At 39.2% G+C, this 20,966-nt stretch overlaps 1 protein-coding gene across 3 annotated transcripts in view; it reads left to right on the forward strand.

Moving 5' to 3' along the window:
• Positions 1-20,966, forward strand: part of EXOC6B (exocyst complex component 6B) — a 615,405-nt gene that overhangs the window by 75,083 nt on the left and 519,356 nt on the right. For all 3 annotated transcript variants that reach the window (XM_007523677.3, XM_060187119.1, XM_060187121.1), the window contains exon 2: positions 19,565-19,730. In XM_007523677.3, the coding sequence (XP_007523739.1) occupies positions 19,565-19,730 (166 nt within the window). The remainder of the gene's footprint in view (positions 1-19,564; positions 19,731-20,966) is intronic.

Genomic DNA, 20,966 nt, shown 5'->3' on the forward strand with positions numbered 1-20,966 from the left:
GAAGCATACCAACACCCCTAGATATAAATCTTCAACACACTCTACTTTTCCTTTTCCCTTGAAAAACGGGGTGGTGGCGGCGGCACACCTGGTTAAGCACACACACGACAGAGTGCAAGGACCCGGGTTCAAGCCCCTGCTCACCACCTGCAGAGGGGGGATAGCTTCACGATTGGTGAAGCAGGACGGCAGGGGTTGCTCTGTCCCTTGCCTTCTCTATGTCTCCCTCCTCTCTCAGTTTCTTTCTGTGTCTATCCAATAATAAATAAAAAATATTAAAAAAAAAACATGTGACCAATAGTTACTCACTCTTGTTTGAGATTTAGCTTAGTAATTTGGAGCATATTAGCATGATGTTTGGGGGATATTTTTATGTTGCAGGCTGATGGTATATGGCTTAATCATCAGTAGTTAAGAAGAAAAGCAAAAATTGGCTCCAGGCTGTACAGTTCCATAATATTTCCACCTGGAAGCAATTTTTTTCTAAAAGCCTTGAGGACTACTGTCACACTCCTCCCTTTCTTTTGGCAATACCGACCAGAAACATCAGTTTCCTTTCTGGCCAGGTCTTGTTGCAGTTCAATCACCTTCCTTCTCCTACCTCCTAAACAAAGTTAGAGGAGAGCTGGGGAAATCACAAATTATTTCCAGATTCTTCTCTTCTCCTACTGTAGATTTCCTTGAGTTTTCAGTCTGCCTTTCTTTCTTTGATTGTTTCTTCCTTTTTCTTTTTAGCATTTTATTGGAAATACAGATCAGCTGCACGAACGAAGTTAAACTTCCTTTTAAGTAAGAATGTTCATTATTAGCTCTTGTGCTTGATTTTGGAGAAGGTCTACCTGTTAAAACATTTTTAGATATCACCTAAGTCCTTTTGTCACTTGATAATCCTTTCCCTGTGGATACAGGAATTGTTCCAGGTAATGACCCTTACAGAATTCATAGTCCTGTAGCGGAGACAGTCAACATTATCTGTGGCGTGCTCATTGTGGTGTCCTTTCAAAAACATGAACAGAAAAGCATTTCAAAACAAAGAAGGTACCAAGTCAACTTTTTGTCAATGAATGAATGTTATTAGTGGTGTTGCATACTCATTTCTAGGATAATACTAGACATCTTTTAAAAGAACTTTAAGGCAAAACAGGATGATAATACTTCTGGTGGTATTTATCTGAAACCACCTATGTTTTATAGGTTCATGACCAGCTCAGATTTTCACAGTGTGAAAAGTGAAGGCCAGAGGTAAATGAGTATGATATAATTATATATAAATGTGTTGGAAATTAGTTAATAAAGTTATTTGAATAACAAGGCTATAATAAATTCCGTGTTAGTCTCAAACCTCTTACTAAATTGTTTATGGGAAATAGTTTATCTCAGTGGTAATCTGGTAATTTTTATTGACATTGAAACATCTTCAATGTCTATTTTTTTAAAAACATTAATTTTTGTGAGAAGAAGTATGCAGATAGAAAAATAGGGATGGAAGGAGAGAGGAAGGGGGAGAGAGAGAGAGACTGAAAGAGAGAGAGAGAGAGAGATACCAGAGCACTGCTCAACACTGGTAAGGTAGTGCTAGAGATCATAGTGCTCGGCTGTCTCCGACTGGCAAGTCTGGTGCTCAGCTGCTGAGTATCTCTGTGATCCACACAGTATTTAGTTATCACATCACTGCATGAGCAGTGAAATACACGACTGAAGTAAAGAATCATCTTTCTTTTATTTTAAGAAAAGCAAAATCATTAAGACTGTTAGACTCAGATATAAGGGGGAAGGTCTGTATAAATGATCTTTTTAAATTTCTTCTAACAATGGAAGTTTGACTCTCTGTATAATTAACAACCAATGTCTTATATTTCATGAAAACGAACAACTTAGTACAAACTCCACAATGGCTGATTACTATAAAGATTATTTTAAATTTAACATGCTGTTTTACTGGGGACATCTAAGAAAGAAACATCAATAGTGTGACAAGAAACAAAAAGAAAGACAACAAAATGTACAACTGGTAAAAATAAATTCTGTGGATCCTCACTCCTGAAGCTGGAGATTATTATCTAGTTATAGTAGATTCAATAATATACAGACATCCTCAACTTTGTCTCACAGACTTTATATAGTTTTTTTCCTAAAAGCCTTGAGGACTACTGTCACTGTCCTCCCCTTTTTGCTGGCAATACCGACCGGAAACATCAGTTTCCTTTTGAGCCAGGTCTTGTTGCAGTTCAATCATCTTGTTTTAAATCGTTCCAAATCAGTTATTTCAAAAGCATTTCTGTTGAGTACAATTGACATACACAAAATTTCACATATTTGAAGCATGCATTTTGACGCTTTTATGTGTATGTACATTTTTGAAACCATGATCCAACTCAAGATAGCAGCATATTAAAACAGCTTCCTTGTAGTTCTTCTGTTTCCTGTTTCTCATCTGTAGGCAACCACTTAGATTCTTGTTGCTATAGATTGTGTTTTATGGAATTTTACAAAAATATAATAATAAGAAAAGAAGGCTCATATCTTAAGACTTTAGGCATGGATGGCAAAGTCACTAAATTGATTGAGTTTTGGAAATAGTTCACAGTACATGCAGAAAGGTGAGTTATGAATTGACAAAGAACACACCAAGTATTTCACTGGTGCTAAAACTTCCTATTTTTTGTATGATTAGCTCCATTAGAGTAATGGTGTATATGCTACTGAACCGTGAAGGGAATTCGTAATAAGTAGGCAGTTCTAAATGTTAGTTGGGGGTCACTGTACAGGGAAGAGTACTGTTTCCACTGGGGAATTATCTTTGACAAAGCTTACAGATCTGTTTGTTTTTGTGCATACTGACATCCTTGTATCTTTAGTGATTCTGCGAAATTATCAGGCATTTCATTGGCTATTGTCTGTTTATTAATTAATTAATTAATTCCCTTTTGCTGCCCTTGTTGTTTTATTGTTGTAGTTATTATTGTTGTTATTGATGTCATTGCTGTTGGATAGGACAGAGAGAAATGGAGAGAGGAGGGGAAGACAGAGAGGAGGAGAGAAAGACAGACACCTGCAGACCTGCTTCACGGCTTGTGAAGTGACCCCCCTGCAGGTGAGGATCAGGCACGTGAACACTTGCACACGGTCACATGTTCTTTCCTGGATGCTCTACCACCTAGCAGCATCCCCCCCCATTTATTTTTAAACTTTTGCAAGTCAGATTCCTTTATTTCTGTTTCGATTGATTTTTGTTTATATACTTTGCTTTTTTGTGTTTTATGTTTTTCATCCATGCATTCCAGCTGAAAGAAAAGTTACTTGTGAGTATTCTTGAAAGTATGGATTAAGATGTATTCATCTAGAGATTTGCTTTTGCTTAAGTTAGTTTTCTGCAGGGTGGCTAACATCAGACAGGTGCCACTTTAAAAATAATTTTCACCTTAAGATATCTTATACCATGTCACTAGTTTATTTCTATGAATGTATATGAGAAAGAAGCCAAGTTTATGACCTCACTTACCACTGTAACTGGAGAGACAGCTCACTGGGAAGGGTGGCTGCATTGCCATGCTCCTGACCCAAATTCAAACCCTTACACCACATGAAAGGTGTCACGGCAACAGAAGAAACTTTGAGCTGTGTTGATTCCTCTCCCCACCGTGAGATGAAAAACATTCTAGAGTGGTGCAATTGTTTATGTGTGAGGCCTCAGTTCACCAAAACAAATGACAAACAACCGAATCATCCATGTAGTTTCTCCATCTCCCACTTCTAGAAGCTAGTATCAGACAGGCGAATTTCCTTGCCCTCTTCTTACATAGGGAAGCATTTAAAAAAAAAAAAAAAAAAAACTTTATCTTTTACTTAAAGGTGTATAAGCCCTGAGTAGCTGCTATGTCTTTCTTCAGAGGCCTGTGATTAAACTCTCCATCTTTGTCTCTTTTTTCTCTGCGATTGTAAGATAGATGGTTAGGAGAACTGGTAAAATCTGAATTGCTGTGTTAATTTTCTTTTGGCTTCTGGAAAATTTCCTTTTCTTTTGTGCTTAACCAAGGACTGAAAAAGAATCTGGAACTTAATCCAACAGTTTTAGGAGTTTAGTAGTAGAAAGGTTTCCTATAGCTCGTCTGATCTCTCTCATTATTCATGGAGCTTCATTTTATGTTAGCTACTTTGTTTTCCCTTTTGCTGGGAGAGGCACTGTGGGATAAATACAGGGTCTTATGCATATGTTGTGCCATTGCTGTGTGATCTCCTCAGGCTTTGTTACGTATTTCCACCAGGGTTATCACTAGAGCTCAGCGCTTGCATGATGAATCTGCTGCTCATTGGGACCATTTCCCCCTCCCCTTTCTTTCTTTTTTTGGTCTGTCTGTCTATGTATCTATCTATCTAGTTTATTTATTTATTGATTGATTGATTGATTGATAAGAGACAGAGCAAAAGAGGGGTGGGGACAGAGAGAGAGAGAGAGAGAGAGATGAGGCATTTGCAGCACTGCTCTATCACTCGTAAAATTTCACTCCTACAAGTGGGGACCAGGGGCTTGAACCTGGTTCCTTGTGCTTGGTAACTTTGTGAGCTCCACTAGGTGCAACACTGTGTAGCCTCTCTTTATTTTTAAAGATTCAGATAGAGAGAGAGAGTGAGAGCAAGAGAGCGAGCAGAGAAGACAAGGGCAGACAGAGAAAGAGAAGAGAGGGAGACACCACACCACAGTACCACCATCCATAGTGCTCTCCCCAGGGGAATCCATGGTGCTTCCACGGGATGTTGGGGCTTGAACCTAGGCCCTCACACCTGTTATGGTGTGAACTTTGCTGGATGAACCATACTCAGAACCTCTGTCATTTAAAAAAAAATATATGTTTGTGTGAGAAAGACTCACATACACACAGAGAAAGAGAAAGAAAGATAGGTAGATAGATAGATAGATAGATAGATAGATAGATGTCAGAGATCTCTCACTTAGGATGTTTTCTCTCATGTGGTGCTGGGCATTGAACCAGGCCCTCACACATGCTAGACATGCATTCCACTGCTCAGTTATCACTCTTTTAAATTTTTTTTGGGGGGCGTCTTCTTTTTATTATTATCTTTAAAATTTTTTTATTTGTGACTTACTATTGTTTTACAAAATTAACAGGGGTATAATTCCACACCTTTCCCACCACCATAGTTCTGTGTCCCCATCCCCTCCATTGGAAACTGCAGTAGTTCTCCCAAGATCACAGATATGGGTTATTAGTCCTGTAATTATCTATCTATATTTATCCTCCCCCCCCCCCCCCATGGTCCTGTTTTCTCTTCCTAAGTCACACCTACTACTTCTAAGTGTTCTCCCCCTCCCCCTTCTCTCTGTGGGTCTTGATGGAATTGAAGTTCAGAGCCTTCTGGTCATCTTCCCCTAACATTTCTCCCCTTCTGGGAGTGTGAACCAAAATTCTTTATGGGGTGTAGAAGGTGGGAGTTCTGGTTTCTGTAATTGTTTCTCGGGGGGCAAGTTGATCCATACCCCCCCAGCCTGTTTCTATTTTTCCCTAGTGCTAGCTACCACTCTTGTCCTCTACATCATTTAAAAATTTTTCTTTCAAGCCTTTATTTATTTATTTAAAAAATAAATTTAAAGAGTTTTAAATTATGGTCACTTTTATCTGTGACCTGTCAGTAAAGAACCACTTATGGATGAAATAGGATCAGGAGTAGAATGTGTTGTTAACAATTCTGGTTCCTTCCAGGATGCCTGACTTCCTGGGCAGATGACTCCACCAATATGTCCTTGAGCCCTGCCTCCCCAGATCCCTGCCCCACTAGGGAAAGAGAGAGACAGGCTGGGAGTATGGATCGACCTGTCAATGCCCATGTTCAGCAGGGAAGTAATTACAGAAGCCACCCCATTATGATCCTGGGTCCATATTTCCAGAGGGATAAAGAAAAAGAGGGCTATTAGGGGAGGGGGTGGGATATGGAGTTCTGGTGGTGGGGATTGTGTGGAAATGGACCCCTCTTATCCTATGGTTTTGTCAGTATTTCCATTTTATAAATAAAAAAACCAATTCTTAGTCTTTCTCAGAAAACCAGAAAAGTATTTGGTGTATATTTTTATGTATATGTCTCCCACACATACATATATAACATAATGCTATATGTAATGCACATGTACATGTGTTATTTTTCAGTGTGCACATCTGTAAGTGCTAATCACTTTTACTATAGTTTAGTGATTCTGGGAAACTTGATTGGTTTGCTTTGCTAATCACATTATTAAATCTACTTGTATACATACATCAGAATTCTTCAGTGCAGTGTTTCCAATACCTGGTCCCATTAGTTGGCTTTTCTATACTAGTACTTTTGTAATCTATGTCACTGGGACCATGGTAATAACTTGAAATGTGGAGACTCTTCAATTAATATGTGGTCTTTAATAATATTGACAGATCTCTTAATGATCTTTTGTGAAGGATCTTGAGTTGTTCACCAACAGAGCCTGCTCAGTTTGTTGGTGGCAGATACTTAGTCAATTAGTAGTTTCATTTAGCTTCAACTGTGCATGTTTAAGCTTTAAACTTGACACTCTTAATGCCATGGGATGAAATTGGAGCTAATCTGTCAATGTTAGTTATAATCCTTTTAATACCCAGCTAGCTGTCTCTCTTTTAAAAAAATTTTTTTTTTATTTATAAAAAGGAAACATTGACAAAACCATAGGAAAAAAGGGGTACAACTTCACTCAGTTCCCACCACCAGACCTCCCTATCCCATTCCCTCCCCTGATAGCTTTCCTATTCTTTAACTCTCTGGAAGTATGGACCCAAGATCATTGTGGGATGCAGAAGGTTGAAGGTCTGGCTTCTGTAATTGCTTCCCCGCTGAACATGGGCGTTGACAGGTCAATCCATACTCCGAGCCTGTCTCTCTCTTTCCCTAGTGGGGAAGGGCTTTGGGGAAGTGGAGCTCCAAGGCACATTGGTGGGGTTGTCTGTCCTGGGAAGTCTGGTCCCATCCTGCTAGCATCTGGGAATCTGGTGGCTGAAAAGAGAATTAACATACAAAGCCAAACAAATTGTTGAACAATCATGGACTGGAATAGTGCAGATGAAGTGTGTGTGGGGGCATTTTGTAGATAGCTAGTAGGCATATTTTAGTTATATTTCAAAGGACCTGTAGATGTACTAGTGTTTTGTTTGTTTGTTTTTGCCTGAGCCTGAAATCTGATATGCAGGTGGATCCAAGTTATTGTCTGGGGAGATGTCAAGGCTGGGAAAAGGACCAGAAAGCTGGATCAGGGAAGAGAGTAGCTCCCTAATATGGGAAAGGGGTATAAATATTGTTGACTGTAAACCCCATCGATTTGATGTGATCTGGGGCCCATAATTAGCTTAGGACCTCTAGATCTGAGCTCACATTCTGTGGTCATGAGTAGGAACATTCCATGCTGCCCCAGTATCAACCCATCTTCCTCAGGTGTAGCATAAAGTATGTTGTCCCAGCTAGCTCTCTTATGACTCTGCTTTTAGCAGTTTCCTAAGTTAGATCAAAGGGTATCACTAGGTCGAAGGTGGATTATTTCTTTTATTTGTCAGCAACGTGTAATTCAACCTTTGTTGCTAGATCTCGTAGCCACCACTGAAAACTTGAATGGGATGAATCTTCCACTTGGCCACACATTGATATAGAGGCTGAAAGGAAGTCCCAAACATATCTCGTAGCATTTTCAATTATTTATAGTAATTAATTGCTCAAAGAAGTATGACATTATCATGCAATTAATTGTAGATTCTTTATCCTTAATTTGGAGTTACTTGCTTTTATTATTTTATTTCCTAATAGTCTGGCGTTGATTTGACTGATATTTTGTAACAAGTTTTCTTTCTCTGCTTTTCCTTTGCTATTTAACCAATCCCAGGTTTTTAGTATACCCTCTGGCTAGGTGCCAGCTGGAACCTCTTCCCCTGTTTGTTTTGTTTTATTTTTTTACACAATTCTGAGATTTCCAGAGTCTGATTTCAAACCCAAACCTGGTGTGTGAATCACCACACTCTACACCAAAGATCCATGCCTCCCTTCACCCCCATAACCAGTAGTTTTCATGATGCCAAGAGGCAGTTTGGTTACCATTTCTTGGTCAAGTTAATTTCCTTTAGAGCTCTGTATTCCACATGTGAGTGAGACCATTCTGTGTGGTTCCCTGACCCCTTTACTTACTTTGCTTAGCATTATCTCCTCTACCTGTTTTGTCCCAAATGAGAGCATTTCATCTTGTTTTGATTCACAGTAGTATTCCACTGCCTGTATATCTCACTTCTTATCTCACTTCACCCACTTATCTGTCATTGGGCATTTGGATTGTGTCCATGTTTTGGATATTGTAAGTAGTACAGTGATAAAAACATCATGTCATATATATCCTTTTCAAGTAGTGTTTTCATACCCTTTGGACATATGCTGAGGGATGGTATTGCTGAGTCACAAGGTATTTCCAGTTTTATTTGTTTAAAGATGCTCTAAACTGTTTTCCTTAGGCTCTACACTGGATTGAATTCCCATTAACATTATATCAAGGCTCTTTGTTCTCCATATGTTGGTCAACACTTGTTATCTCCTGTTTTGTTTATGTAGGCCAGTGTCACAAGTGTAAAGCAGTATCTTATTGTGGTCTTAATGTGCATTTCCCTAATGATAAATGACATGGAACATCTTTTAATATGTCTGTGCTCCACCTTGTTCTTACCCTCCATCCCCACTCCCCATAGACTTTATTGGAAGTTTGGAGTTCCCTTCCTGCTTTGAGTGAAATGTCTTTTTCCTTTTTAAATTTATTTTCATTTATTTATTTATTGAGAGGACTTTCATGATCTATCCTTTCTTTTTTATTTGTATTTTATTTATAAAAAGGAAACACTGACAAAACCATAGAATAAGGGGGTTACAACTCCACACAGTTCCCTCCACCAGAACTCTGTATTTTATCCCCTCCCTTGATAGCTTTTTCTGTTCTTTAACCCTCTGGGAGTATGGACCCAAGGTCACTGTGGGTTGCAGAAGGTGGAAGGTCTGGCTTCTGTAATTGCTTCGCCATGAACATGGGCATTGACAGGTTGAGCCATATTGAGTGAAATTTCTATCTGAGCAGACTTTTGGCTATATGGGTTATCTTGAAGAAGGTGGTTGGATATTTAGTATCTGCAAGGTATCTGAAAATGAATTTGAATCGATTTGAGCTCACATGGCCACACAAAAGCATTTGAGTCTAATCTTTAGCCTAGACTTCATTAACAAGCATATGCTATCCCTGTTAGTGATGATGTTATATAGTCATCTTCTTTTACATTTATATATGGGGAACCTCCACACTAGCATATAGTAAGTCTGGAATTAAATTGATAGACAAACTGAAGTTAGAAGGGGAAGGAAGGGAGTTGGACGGTAGCATAGCGGGTTAAGCACAGGTGCAAAGCACAGTTGGTGCAAAGCACAAGGACTGGTGTAAGAATCCCGGTTCGAGCCCCCGGCTCCCCACCTGCAGGGGAGTCACTTCACAAGTAGTGAAGCAGGTCTGCAGGTGTCTATCTTTCTCTCCCCCTCTGTCTGCCCCATCTCTCTCCATTTCTCTCTGTCCTATCCATCAACAATGACATCAATAACAACAACAACAACAATAACTACAACACTAAAACAACAAGAGCAACAAAAGGAAATAAATAAATAAATTAAAAAAAAGTTTTTTAAAAAATAAAAAAATAAAGAAAGGGAAGGAACTTTAAACTCCTCTTGACCTCTTGCAGTTTCTCTTTCAACATCATGCTCAGATCTGTTTTTCCACTTTATTTTTAACTGTTGGAATAAACAAAAACACTAATGATGCTTTTATGGAGCTTAATGAGAAGAGAATGTCTCAGGACTAAGATCATGACGAAGTTAGGAAACATATATGAAAAAGAAAAGAGCAGAATAAAATCTTTTTTCCCCCTCTTTGAATTAATCAAAAAGACAAAGCAAAATGTTCACTCTTTCATCTTCATGGTTCTGAAACATCTCAACAGATAACCTGGCTTTAATGTAATATCCTTTTGCACTCATCTTTGAAATAATTTAAAAAACCTACAGCAGTTAGTCAACCATCTTTCCTTTCCCTTCTCCCCCTTCAGCATACAGACCTGGAGAGTCTCCTCTATATCCAACTCTGGTATGTGCTATAGATAAGAGGGTGAGAAGTGGTCTTTACCTATGAGGAGATTAATCTTCTAGTAAGGGGAAAGTGGCAAATAAACAGTAAGGATATATAGTTTAATATATTCTGTGAAGGTGTTTTTCATAAAGGAAGAGCACATAGAAGAGTTCATGTGATTAGAGAAGTTTTTTTTTTCTTTTTCTTTTTGAAAGACAGATATAAAATTAAATTTGAAGAGTTATTCATTGTGGGGGGTAGATAGCATAATGGTTATGCAAAGAGACTTTAATGCCTGAGGCTCAGAAGTCCCAGGTTTAGTCCCCCTCCCATCAGCCAGAGCTGATCAATGGTCTGGTAAAAAATAAATAAAATAAAAACAGTTATTCACTGTTAACTTTTCACTAAACTGAAAGAAAAACTTGAGATAGCAGTCTAGGTCCTGGGAACAGGATTTCTTTTTTTCTTCTTCTTCTTTTAAAAAAATATTATTAGTGATTTGATATTTATTTACAAAATTGCATGTCAGTAGGGGCATAATTCCATACCATTCTCACTACCAGAGTTCCGAATCCCCAATCCCTCCTTTGCAAGCCATAGCAGTTCTCCTAAGGTGATAGACACGGGTTTAACTGTCATCTCTACAACTATCTGTCCATACATAATTGGGGCCTTTTTCTTCCAGGTCCAGTCCTCTCTTCAGGTAACCCTATTACTACATCCAAATGTCCCTCCCTCTTCCCCCTCCTCTCTCTCTGGGTCCTGATGGAGCTGGAGTTTAGAGCCCTCTTATCCTTTTCCTCCTATCACTTCTCCCTCAGTGGGAGTATGGATCAAAATAGTTTTATGGGGTACAGAAGGTAGGAGTTCTGCTTTTGTAATTGCTTCTCTACTGGACATGGTTGGTGGCAGGTTAATCCAAACCCCCCATCCTGTATCTGTCTTTCCCTAGTGGGGTAGAGCTCTGGAGAGGTGAGATTCCAGGACTTATTGGTGAGATCATCTGCCCAGAGAAGTCAGAATGGAATCATGATACAACTTGGTATCTGGAAGGTGACAGAATATAAAGTGAGGCAAAGTGGTTAATAAATAGGAACCAAAAAGTAGGAGCAGAGCAGATGAGATTAGGGATCTTTGAGTGAAAGGAAGCTAGGAAGTCCATTTTAGGCATTATTTCTAGGAGCCCATGGATATGTTAGTTTTTGCTTGAGTTTGATAGCTAACACGAAGTTGGATAAAGATATAGTCTGAGCAGAAGTTGAAAAATACACCAACCTGACTTCTCTGGGCACACAACCTTATCAGTGTGTCCTGGAACCCCACCTCTCCAGAGCTCTACCCCACTAGAGAAAGATAGAAGGCTAGGGGTATGGATCGACCTGCCAATACCCGTGTCTAGTGGAGAAACAATCATAGAAGTCAGACCTTCCACCTTCTGCACCCCAGAGAGATTATTGGTCCATACCTCCGAGGGATAAAGAATAGGAAAGCTGCCAGTGGAGGGCATGGGATAAGGCACTCATGGTGGGAGTTGTATGGAATTGTACCTCTCTTACCCCACAGTCTTATTGATCATTATTAAATCACTAATTAAAAAAGTTGAAAAATAAGAAAACACATAGAACTTGGACCAGGTTTGGTGTATTGCACAAAACTGAGAGACTCTGGGGTTGAGGGGGAAGGTTCAGGTCCTGGAACATGATGGCAGAGGAGGACCTAGAGGGGATTGAATTGTTGTGGAAGATTGAGAAATGTTACACATGTACAATCTACTATATTTTACTGTTGACTGTAAACCATTAATCCCCAGTAAATAAAATAGTCAGGTGAACTTTGTACCTGAAAAACAAAAGATATAGTCTGAGAAAATAGTGTCAGGTTAGAGGAAAGGGCTAGAATGTTGGATTAGGGCAGAGGGTAGCTCCTATTCTTGAAAAAAATTCTATGAATAAAATTAACTATTTACTGCCATCCATGTGACACAGGGTACATATATATTTAGCACAAGAGCCAGGGAACAGGATTGTATAAGGGATACAGGATATAGATGAGATAACATGCTCATAACATGACTTTTTTTTTTTTTTTCTTTTTGGCCGGTTTGAACTGAGGTAGGCTGCATTGATTTCATAGTGGGGAATGAATGATAAACATAGATTGAGGGGAGTCAGGTGGTAGCGCAGCGGGTTAAGTGCACATGGTGCAAGGACCTCTGTAAGGATCCCGGTTCCAGCCCCCAGCTCCCCACCTGCAAGGAGTCGCTTCACAGGCGGTGAAGCAGGTCTGCAGGTGTCTGTCCTTCTCTCCTACTCTTTCTGTCTTCCCTTCCTCTCTCCATTTCTCTTTGTCCTATCCAACAACGACAACATCAATAATAACTACAACAATAAAGCAACAAAGACAACAAAAGGGAATAAATAAATAAATATTTAAAAAAACATAGATTGAGTAGACTTCAAGTGCCATCGTATAACTCTACAAACTCTTAATTTGCACACGAATGAAATGTAGATGGGATGTTTACAAGCATACATTAGATAGAGGCACTATATCTGAGAAAGGTTCTAGTGGATTGAGTCCTTTAATCCACTATATCCTTCATAGGTTTATTTGGGGAAGAGTGGGTAGGTATCGTATTCTACAAGGTACCATTTATTCAGCTGGACTAGAATCGGGCTAGAAAAATTGTTACCTTCCAGGCATCCTTCTTGCTTACCTTTTAATAGTTACTGGGGTTTTCTTTGATTTATCACCAATATTTTAAACCAGTGATATAATCAATTTCATAGATCACCTTATTTAATTGTGGTAACACCTGGACATGTCATAATCATATGCCTTTTTCTCCTGATGCTGGTTTCTATTAGACAAGCGTATTTGTTTATTTTATTTATTTTTAAATTTTTATTTATAAAAAGGGAACACTGACAAAAAAACACAGGATAAGAGGGGTACAACTCCACACAATTCCCACCACCAGAACTCCGTAATCCATTCCCTCCCCTGATAGCTTTCCTATTCTTTATTCCTCTGGGAGTATGGACCCAGGGTCATTATGGGGTGCAGAAGGTGGAGGGTCTGGCTTCTGTAATTGCTTCCCCGCTGAACATGGGCATTGGCAGATCAATCCATACTCCCAGCCTATACAGGGGTATTTAAATGTTAGGGTAAACTTGCAAAACATTCTTTATTTAATAAGTACTTTAAATCTTTGTTCAGCAGGTACTGTAAAATCAAGTTGTTAGACATCAATTTTTTTTTCAAATTTGTTTTAAGAGATGTTAGAAATGATGCCACCAGATGGCAGTCTTTCTCTAGTTTAAATTATTTGGTGTGAGCTACTCAGTATTCATTCTACAAATGTTGACTATCACTTTCATATTAACTTTAGTGTGTCAGTCTCTCTTCTGGAATTTAAGACTTATTTTCACTGTTTTATATCTGGCAGATATGTTTGTTAGCACTGAATAAGACAAATTTACTGGAAATGCCCTCTCAAGTAATTGTAAAGCAGTGTTCTATAATTATCTTTTCTCCATGATTTGCAATTTGAAATAACACCTGTAAGCCACTGCTTTTTAATCTCTTTGATAGCCAGATGGAGACTATGAATTCATATATATATATATATACACACACACACACTTATATATATATATATATATATATATATATATATATATATATATATATATCTTATAAATACAGAATCCACAAAATTTGGGAATCATGAATTTCTTGATACATATACAATGGAACACAGGTTTATTAACTACATTTCCCAAGCCTCTGTTTTAAATATGTGGGTTTTATAGATTTTCCAACTTATATTGTCATGCCACCCAGGGATCTACTACAAATCTCTCATGCTGCTTAATACTATTAAAATTTGGGGAAAAAAAAATTCAGATGACAAAGTCTTTAAGATAGGAGAGACAAATAGGAACTAACTGATGGTAGGATACAGAGAATTCATTGGCTTGTTTTAAACTTCCTATTTATATGTTCCTGAAAATACATGATATTTTCATTATCACTGACTGAATCTTGAACGTGGAAGTGAATTGTAGAAATTTAGAATGACACTGGGATTTGAGAGAAAACCGAGGGTTGGAGAAATTAGTCTAATTGAACTGGCTGCATAGTCAGACAGCTTTAAGCCACATTTCTTTTCTTTGGTTTATATTTATTGGAAGTTCAGGGAGCAGGGAAGGCATTATTAACAGATTATGTATTTGCTAACTGTGATTGTCTTCTCCTTGAGGCTTTTTTTTTTTTTTTTTGGTGATGTTACTGTAAATCTTTGGTGAATAAAAATAAAAAGTAAAGAGGACTGGGCAGGAGTGCAGTGGGTTAAATGCACATGGTGCAGAGCACAAAGACCGGCATAAGGATCCTGCTTCAAGCACCCAGCTCCCCACCTGCAGGGGGTTCACTTTACAGGTGGTGAAGCAAATCTGCAGGTGTCTTTCTCTCCCCCTCTCTGTCTTCCCCATCTCTTTCAATTTCTCTCTGTCCTATCCAATAACAACAACCATAACAATAATAATGGCAACAAAAAAATGGGAAAAATGACCTCTAGGAGCAGTGGATTCCTAGTGCAGGCACTGAGTCCCAGTGATAACCCTGAAGGCAAAAAAAAAAAAAAAGGTAAAGTAAAAACATCAAGATATAACTGAATTTTGAAACCAATAGGTTATCTAATATTGAATAAAAGCTGTCTAGGCCATTTAGGTTTATTAGTTTTCAGTGCTTATTCCTGTATTTTAAAAGGCAAGGGATATTGGTATCTTTTTTTTTAGATTTTTTTTTATTTGTTATTGGATAGAGATAGAAATTGAGAGAGAAGGGGAGATAAAGAGAGACAGAGAGATGCCTGTAGACCTGCTTCACTGCCAGTGAAGCGACTCCCCTGCAGGTGGGGGACCGGGGGCTTGAACCGGGATCCTATCCGGTCCTTGAGCTTTGTGCCACATGTGCTTAACCCACTGCGCTACCACCCGACTCCCTTGGGATATTGGTATCTTTACATAGAAACCTATTTATTATGAAAGAGGAAAGTTAAATTTGAGGGTAGTTGAAATGTCAGAGGTAGCTGATGTCTTGTGTATTCTAAGTAGGGAGGTGCTTAGTCTACTGTGAATCAAGGGACGGTTTATAATTTGAAGTTGTCTTCTCTTTGTTTCAGATGAATCCAGATTGTTCTGGTTTCTCTGAAGTTTGTGTTTGGAATTTTTTTTTTTTTGGAAGTCAAACTTGTATATGCATTTCTTTTGGAGGTTGTAAGTCTATTTATTTTTATTTATAAAATGGAAATATTGACAAGATTATAGGAGTATATGTCTTTCTATGGTGATTTTGCTGGATTTTGAATCATGGAACCAATCTGCTGAGGAGTGTACTTTCTGATTCACATAGTATGACTGATAACCTGGTATTCACAATTGATTTATAGAATCAGAATTAATTAATTAGATAAATCGATTAAATAAATGGATAGAGATAGAGAGTAATTAGGGGAGGAGGAGATAGAGATGGAGAAAGAAGGAGAGACACCTGCAACAGTGCTCCAACATCTGTGAAGCTTCCCTTCTGCAGGTGGGGACCAGGAGCTCAAACCTGGTCCTTGTGCATGTTAACGTGTGTGCTCTACCAAGTGTGCTACCTACCACCTGGCCCCTAGAGAAAATTCTTGCTCTAGTCAACTAATTGGGATTTTTTTTCCCCCTAAAGAGAGAGATGGAGGGAGGGGCCAGGTGGTGGCGCTCCTGGTTGAGTGCACATGTTATAGTGCTCAAGGAGCTGGGTTCAAGCCCCCCCCCTCACCTGCAGGGGGAAAGCTTCACAAGTGGTGAAGCAGTGCTGCAGGTGTCTCTCCGTTTCCTCTCTCTATCTCCCCCTTCCTAACAATTTCTGGCTGTCTTTACCAAATAAAGATTAAAAAAAAAGATGACAGAGGGGAGGCTCGCGTGGTAGTGCAGCAGGTTAAGCGCACGTGGCACGAAGTGCAAGGGCCGGCATAAGGACCCCGGTTCGAGCCCCTGGCTCCCCACCTGCAGGGGAGTCGCTTCACAGGTGGTGAAGCAGGTCTGCAGGTGTCTCTCTTTCTCTCCCCCATCTCTGTCTTCCCCTCCTCTCTCCATTTCTCTCTGTCCTATCCAACAATGAACGACATCAACGATAACAGTAATAACCACAACAAGGGCACCAAAAGGGGGAAAAAGGGCCTCCAGGAGCAGTGGATTCATGGTGCAGGCATTGCGCCCCAGCAATAACCCTGGAGGCAAAGAGAGAGAGAGTAACATTCATGGATTTGAGAAGGAGATTTTAATTCTTTCATAAGGGGAAGCTGTTATAAATGTTTAAAGAGGGAACTGTATAGCTTTAAGAAGGCCATTTTAACTTCTGTGTAGAGCATTAGGGTGAGGTGTGCAGAAAGGAGACATTTAGGAGTCTGTTGCATTGGCTCTGTGGTGATGATATGCATTTGGACTAGGGCTTTAGTGAAACTGATGGGAATTGTGATATATGGTTAGTCTTTGACATATTTTGGAGATTGAGTTACTTATAGAATAGATAGGATGTGTAATGGAATGGCATGGATTGTGAATGATTCCTGGATCTGAACTTTTAGTTTGGGCAACTGATTAGCTATGATGATATTGGTAGTGGCAGAGAGACTTGGGAAGGAAGTTTGGGATTGGAGATAGTTTTGTAAAAGCTGAGAGGGAGGGAGGTAGGGAAAGAGAGAGAGAGAGAGAGGTTTTAGAACTATGTAATTAGATGCGGTTGTTTAGTGGAATAGTTTAGATGGAAAAAAAGAAGAGCCTTTGAGGAGGCTAGAAAGGAGAATTGAGATAGCATCTCACTGGAAGGATAAAATGTGATCACACATTAGAGAATTATTGTTAAAGCACAAAGACGAGTGTTTCTGTAAAAGTTGTGATACACACACAGAAATACTACTTAGCTATTAAAAATGATGAATTCACCTTCTTCACCTCATCTTGGACAGAGCTTAGAGATATTGTGTTAAGTGAGATAAGCCAGAGAGAGGATGAGTATGACATGATCCCACTCATAGATAGAAGTTGAGAAATAAGAACTGAGAGAGGAAACACCATGTAGAAAACTTGGGTTTGGCGTATTGCCCCAGAGTAAAGGACTCTGGGGTGATGGGCTTTCTGGGCACATGATGGTGGAGGAAGACCTAGGCAGGGGGCTTGGGGGTGTCAAAGTATTTTTGCAGAAAAAATTTTACACATGTACCAACAACTGCATTTACTGTTGACTGTAAAATGCTAATCCCTCCAATAAAATTAAAAAAGAGTGTTTTAGTAAAAAGGGAGTACCTAGACTATAGCAAATAGTACTGTTAAGTGGGGCAAGATGAATGTTAACTGTTAGGAAGTTGAGCAGGTAGAAAGAAGTTTTGCTGAAAAGGAAAATAGAGAAATAAGATAATAACTGGAGGGAAAAATCTATAGGTAAGGACAGATTTTCTTTCTTTGGAGGATGGTGGTAGAAATATATATATATAAAAGTTTTATTAGGGAACCAATGACTTATAAATCAATTGTCACATGGGTGCATGGGATAGATTTCTTTTTTTATTTTTATTTATTCGATATAGAAAGCCAGAATTCAAGAGGGAAGGAGGCTATAGAGAGGGAGAGAGACAGACACCTGCAGCCCTACTTCACCACTTGCAAAGCTTTCCCCCTGCAAGTGGGGACTGGGGGCTTGAACCCTGGTCCTTGCGCACTGTAATGTGTGTGCTTAACCAGGTGCGCCACCACCTGGTCCCCCAGGATAGATTTCTTTATATAAGACTTATGTATCAATGAAGATGATCTGGTGGAATGGGAGAATTATATGTCACCAGCAAAGGGTAAAAGGAATAATGGCAGGAGTAAGGCTCTTGAGGTAAGAACTGATTATATTGGGCTTTGGCGCAGCAGTTTAAGTGCACATGGTGTGAAGTGCACAGACCGGCATCAGGATCCTGGTTTGAACCTCGGCTCCCCCCTGCAGGGGGTTCACTTCACAGGCGGTGAAGCATGTCTGCAGGTGTCTTTCTCTTCCGCTCTCTATCTTCCCCTCCTCTCTCTATTTCTCTCTGTCCTATCCAACAACAACGACAGCAATAACAACGATGATAAACAACAAGGGCAACAAAAGGGAAAAAATAAAAATGATAAAAATAAATGAAATAAAAAGGAAAGTCACAATACATTTTTGCATAGGAAAAAAACAGAAAAATACAGCATGACTTTTCTGACAACCCTTAGATAAGAATTTTTGGTGTTGGGGAGATAGCATAATGGTTATATAAGACTTTCGCAGGAAGGTGGATAAACTAGAAGCTCCAGATACAAGTAGGTGGTTAATTTTAGTGGGAGGAGAGCAAATTTAATGTGCTAGATATTTGTAGTTGAACCAGTAGCTGTGTGAGTTGGGAAAGGCATTTACAAAAAGGAGAGTCTCAGTTATTTGAGAGAATACAAAGTGATTTTTATTTTTGGTGGTAGTGGTGGTGGTGGCAGCAGGGGTAGGTATAGTTTTTTAGAAGTAGTATCTACGGATATGGAGTGCCCACTTTAGATTAGAGTCTAGTTAGCACAGTTGTATGACTTTTCTTTTCTTTTCTTTTTACTTTTTGCCTCCAGGGTTATTGCTGGGGCTCAGTGCCTGCACCACGAATTCAGTGTCTGCACCATGAATCCACTGCTCCTGGAAGCTATTTTTTCCCCTTTGTTGCCCTGGTTGTTTTATTGTTGTTGTGGTTATTATTGTTGTTATTGGATAGAACAGAGAGAAGTGGAGAGAGGAGGGGAAGACAGAGAGAGGGAGAGAAAGATACACACCAGCAGATTTGTTTCACCGCTTGTGAAGTGACTCCTGCAGGTGGGGAGCTGGGGGCTGGAACCGGGATCCTCACGCCAGTCCTTGCCACCAGTCCTTGTGCTTTGCACCACCTGCGCTTAACCCGCTGTGCTACCGCTCGACCCCCCAGTTGTATGACTTTTATGCAGCATCATTTAACTTCTTGGGTATAGTTATGGAATCACAGATCGTTGGGCTTATCTAAAATTGATTTTTTCTAGTGTCATTGAGAGGTGTAATGAAGGTGCAAAGTAACTTCTATGATCAATGTTATTGATCACTCAAAATATTTTTGGATGAAAGGAGAAAAAATTTGAGTTTTCCTAAAGTGTTTTTGTCTAACATTGGGGCAATATTAATAAAGTTGTGTTATTCTATGTAATGTGTGTGTGTACTCTCGTGCATGTGTGTGTGCGTGTGTGTGTAGATATCTAATTTCCAAATGCATTTGTTTCTGAGTTTGTAATCTTGCTTCTATGTCTTAGAAGTATATCTGGTATAACCTTCACGCCCTTCTGTTTGAAGGTCTGTTTATGATGGTGAGGAACATGGACGATTCATGGAGAAGCTTGAAACTCGCATCCGCAATCATGATCGAGAAATTGAGAAGATGTGTAACTTTCACTACCAGGGTTTTGTGGACTCTATCACTGAACTATTGAAAGTTAGAGGAGAAGCCCAGAAACTCAAAGTAAGTCTCTAAGAGAGAATTGTTTCTCTGTCTTGTTTAGGGCTTTGATTACATTGCTGGTTACATATTTGTAGTAAATATTTTTACATAGAAACACAAGTAATTGGGGTTACAACTTTCATCTATAAAGATGATGATGATGATGATGATTTTTCTGAGCCCGACATCTGATATGCAGGTGAACCCAAGTTATTGTCTGGGAAGATGATGTCATGGCTGGAGAAAGGGCCAGGAAGCTGGATCAGGGAAGAGAGTAGCTCCCAAATATGGGAAAGGGGTATAAATATTATTTACTGTAAATCCCACTGATTTGATCTGGGGCCCACATTCAGCTTAGGAGCCTATGTAACCTCTGCATTCCTGTAGTTCTGAGCTCGCATTCTGTGGTCATGAGTAGGGATGTTCCAAGCTGCCCTAATTTCAGGGCCCATCTTCCTCAGGTGGTAGATTGAGTATGTTATCCAGCAGTTAAATTTTACTTAGGTTAACTTCTTGTGGTTATGCACAGTTATAGCTCTTTGGTGTCCTTCTCAGTTGTTTCCTCCATATTCCCTTCCAAGTATAATAATAGCTCTTTTGATTTATTGCAGTACAGGCCTACATTAACAGCCAGCGAAGATGTCAAACAAGCTATTCTTTTTTTTAATGTTTTTTTTATTGGAGGGATTAATGTTTTATAGTCACCAGTAAATACAGTAGTTTGTACATGCATAGCATTTTTCAGTTTTCCACATTCAAATAAGCTATCTAGCATCATAACTGAACCAACTAGAAAAGGAGGAGCAAAGAGAAGAGACCCAAAAGTCATCAGGTGGAAAGAAACAGTCAAAAAAGCAGAACAGGAATGAATGAAACAGGAACTAGAAAGACTTTTCAAAATATTAATGAAACCCAAGAGCTTCAAAAGGTTCTTCAAAAAGATAAATAAAATAGATAAACCACTGGCTAGACTCACAAAAGGAAAGAGAGACAGTTATGATAAAAGACAATCAGGAGTGATAGCAATGAAATTACAACTGAAGATGAGGAGATACAAAAAATCATACATGGATATTATAAACATCTCTGTAAAAATAAATCAGGTAAGCTAGATGAAATGGATGCATTTCTAGAATCATACCACCTGCTAGGCTTAACCCAAAAGGAAGTAGATAGCTTGAGCAGAACATTCCCTACACTAGTAGGGAAATAATCAGTAATCAAAAATCTTCCCAAGAGCAAAAGCCCAGGCCCAGG

The sequence above is a fragment of the Erinaceus europaeus genome, chromosome 3 (genome assembly GCF_950295315.1).
Source record: "Erinaceus europaeus chromosome 3, mEriEur2.1, whole genome shotgun sequence".
NCBI classification, from domain to species: Eukaryota; Metazoa; Chordata; class Mammalia; order Eulipotyphla; family Erinaceidae; genus Erinaceus; species Erinaceus europaeus.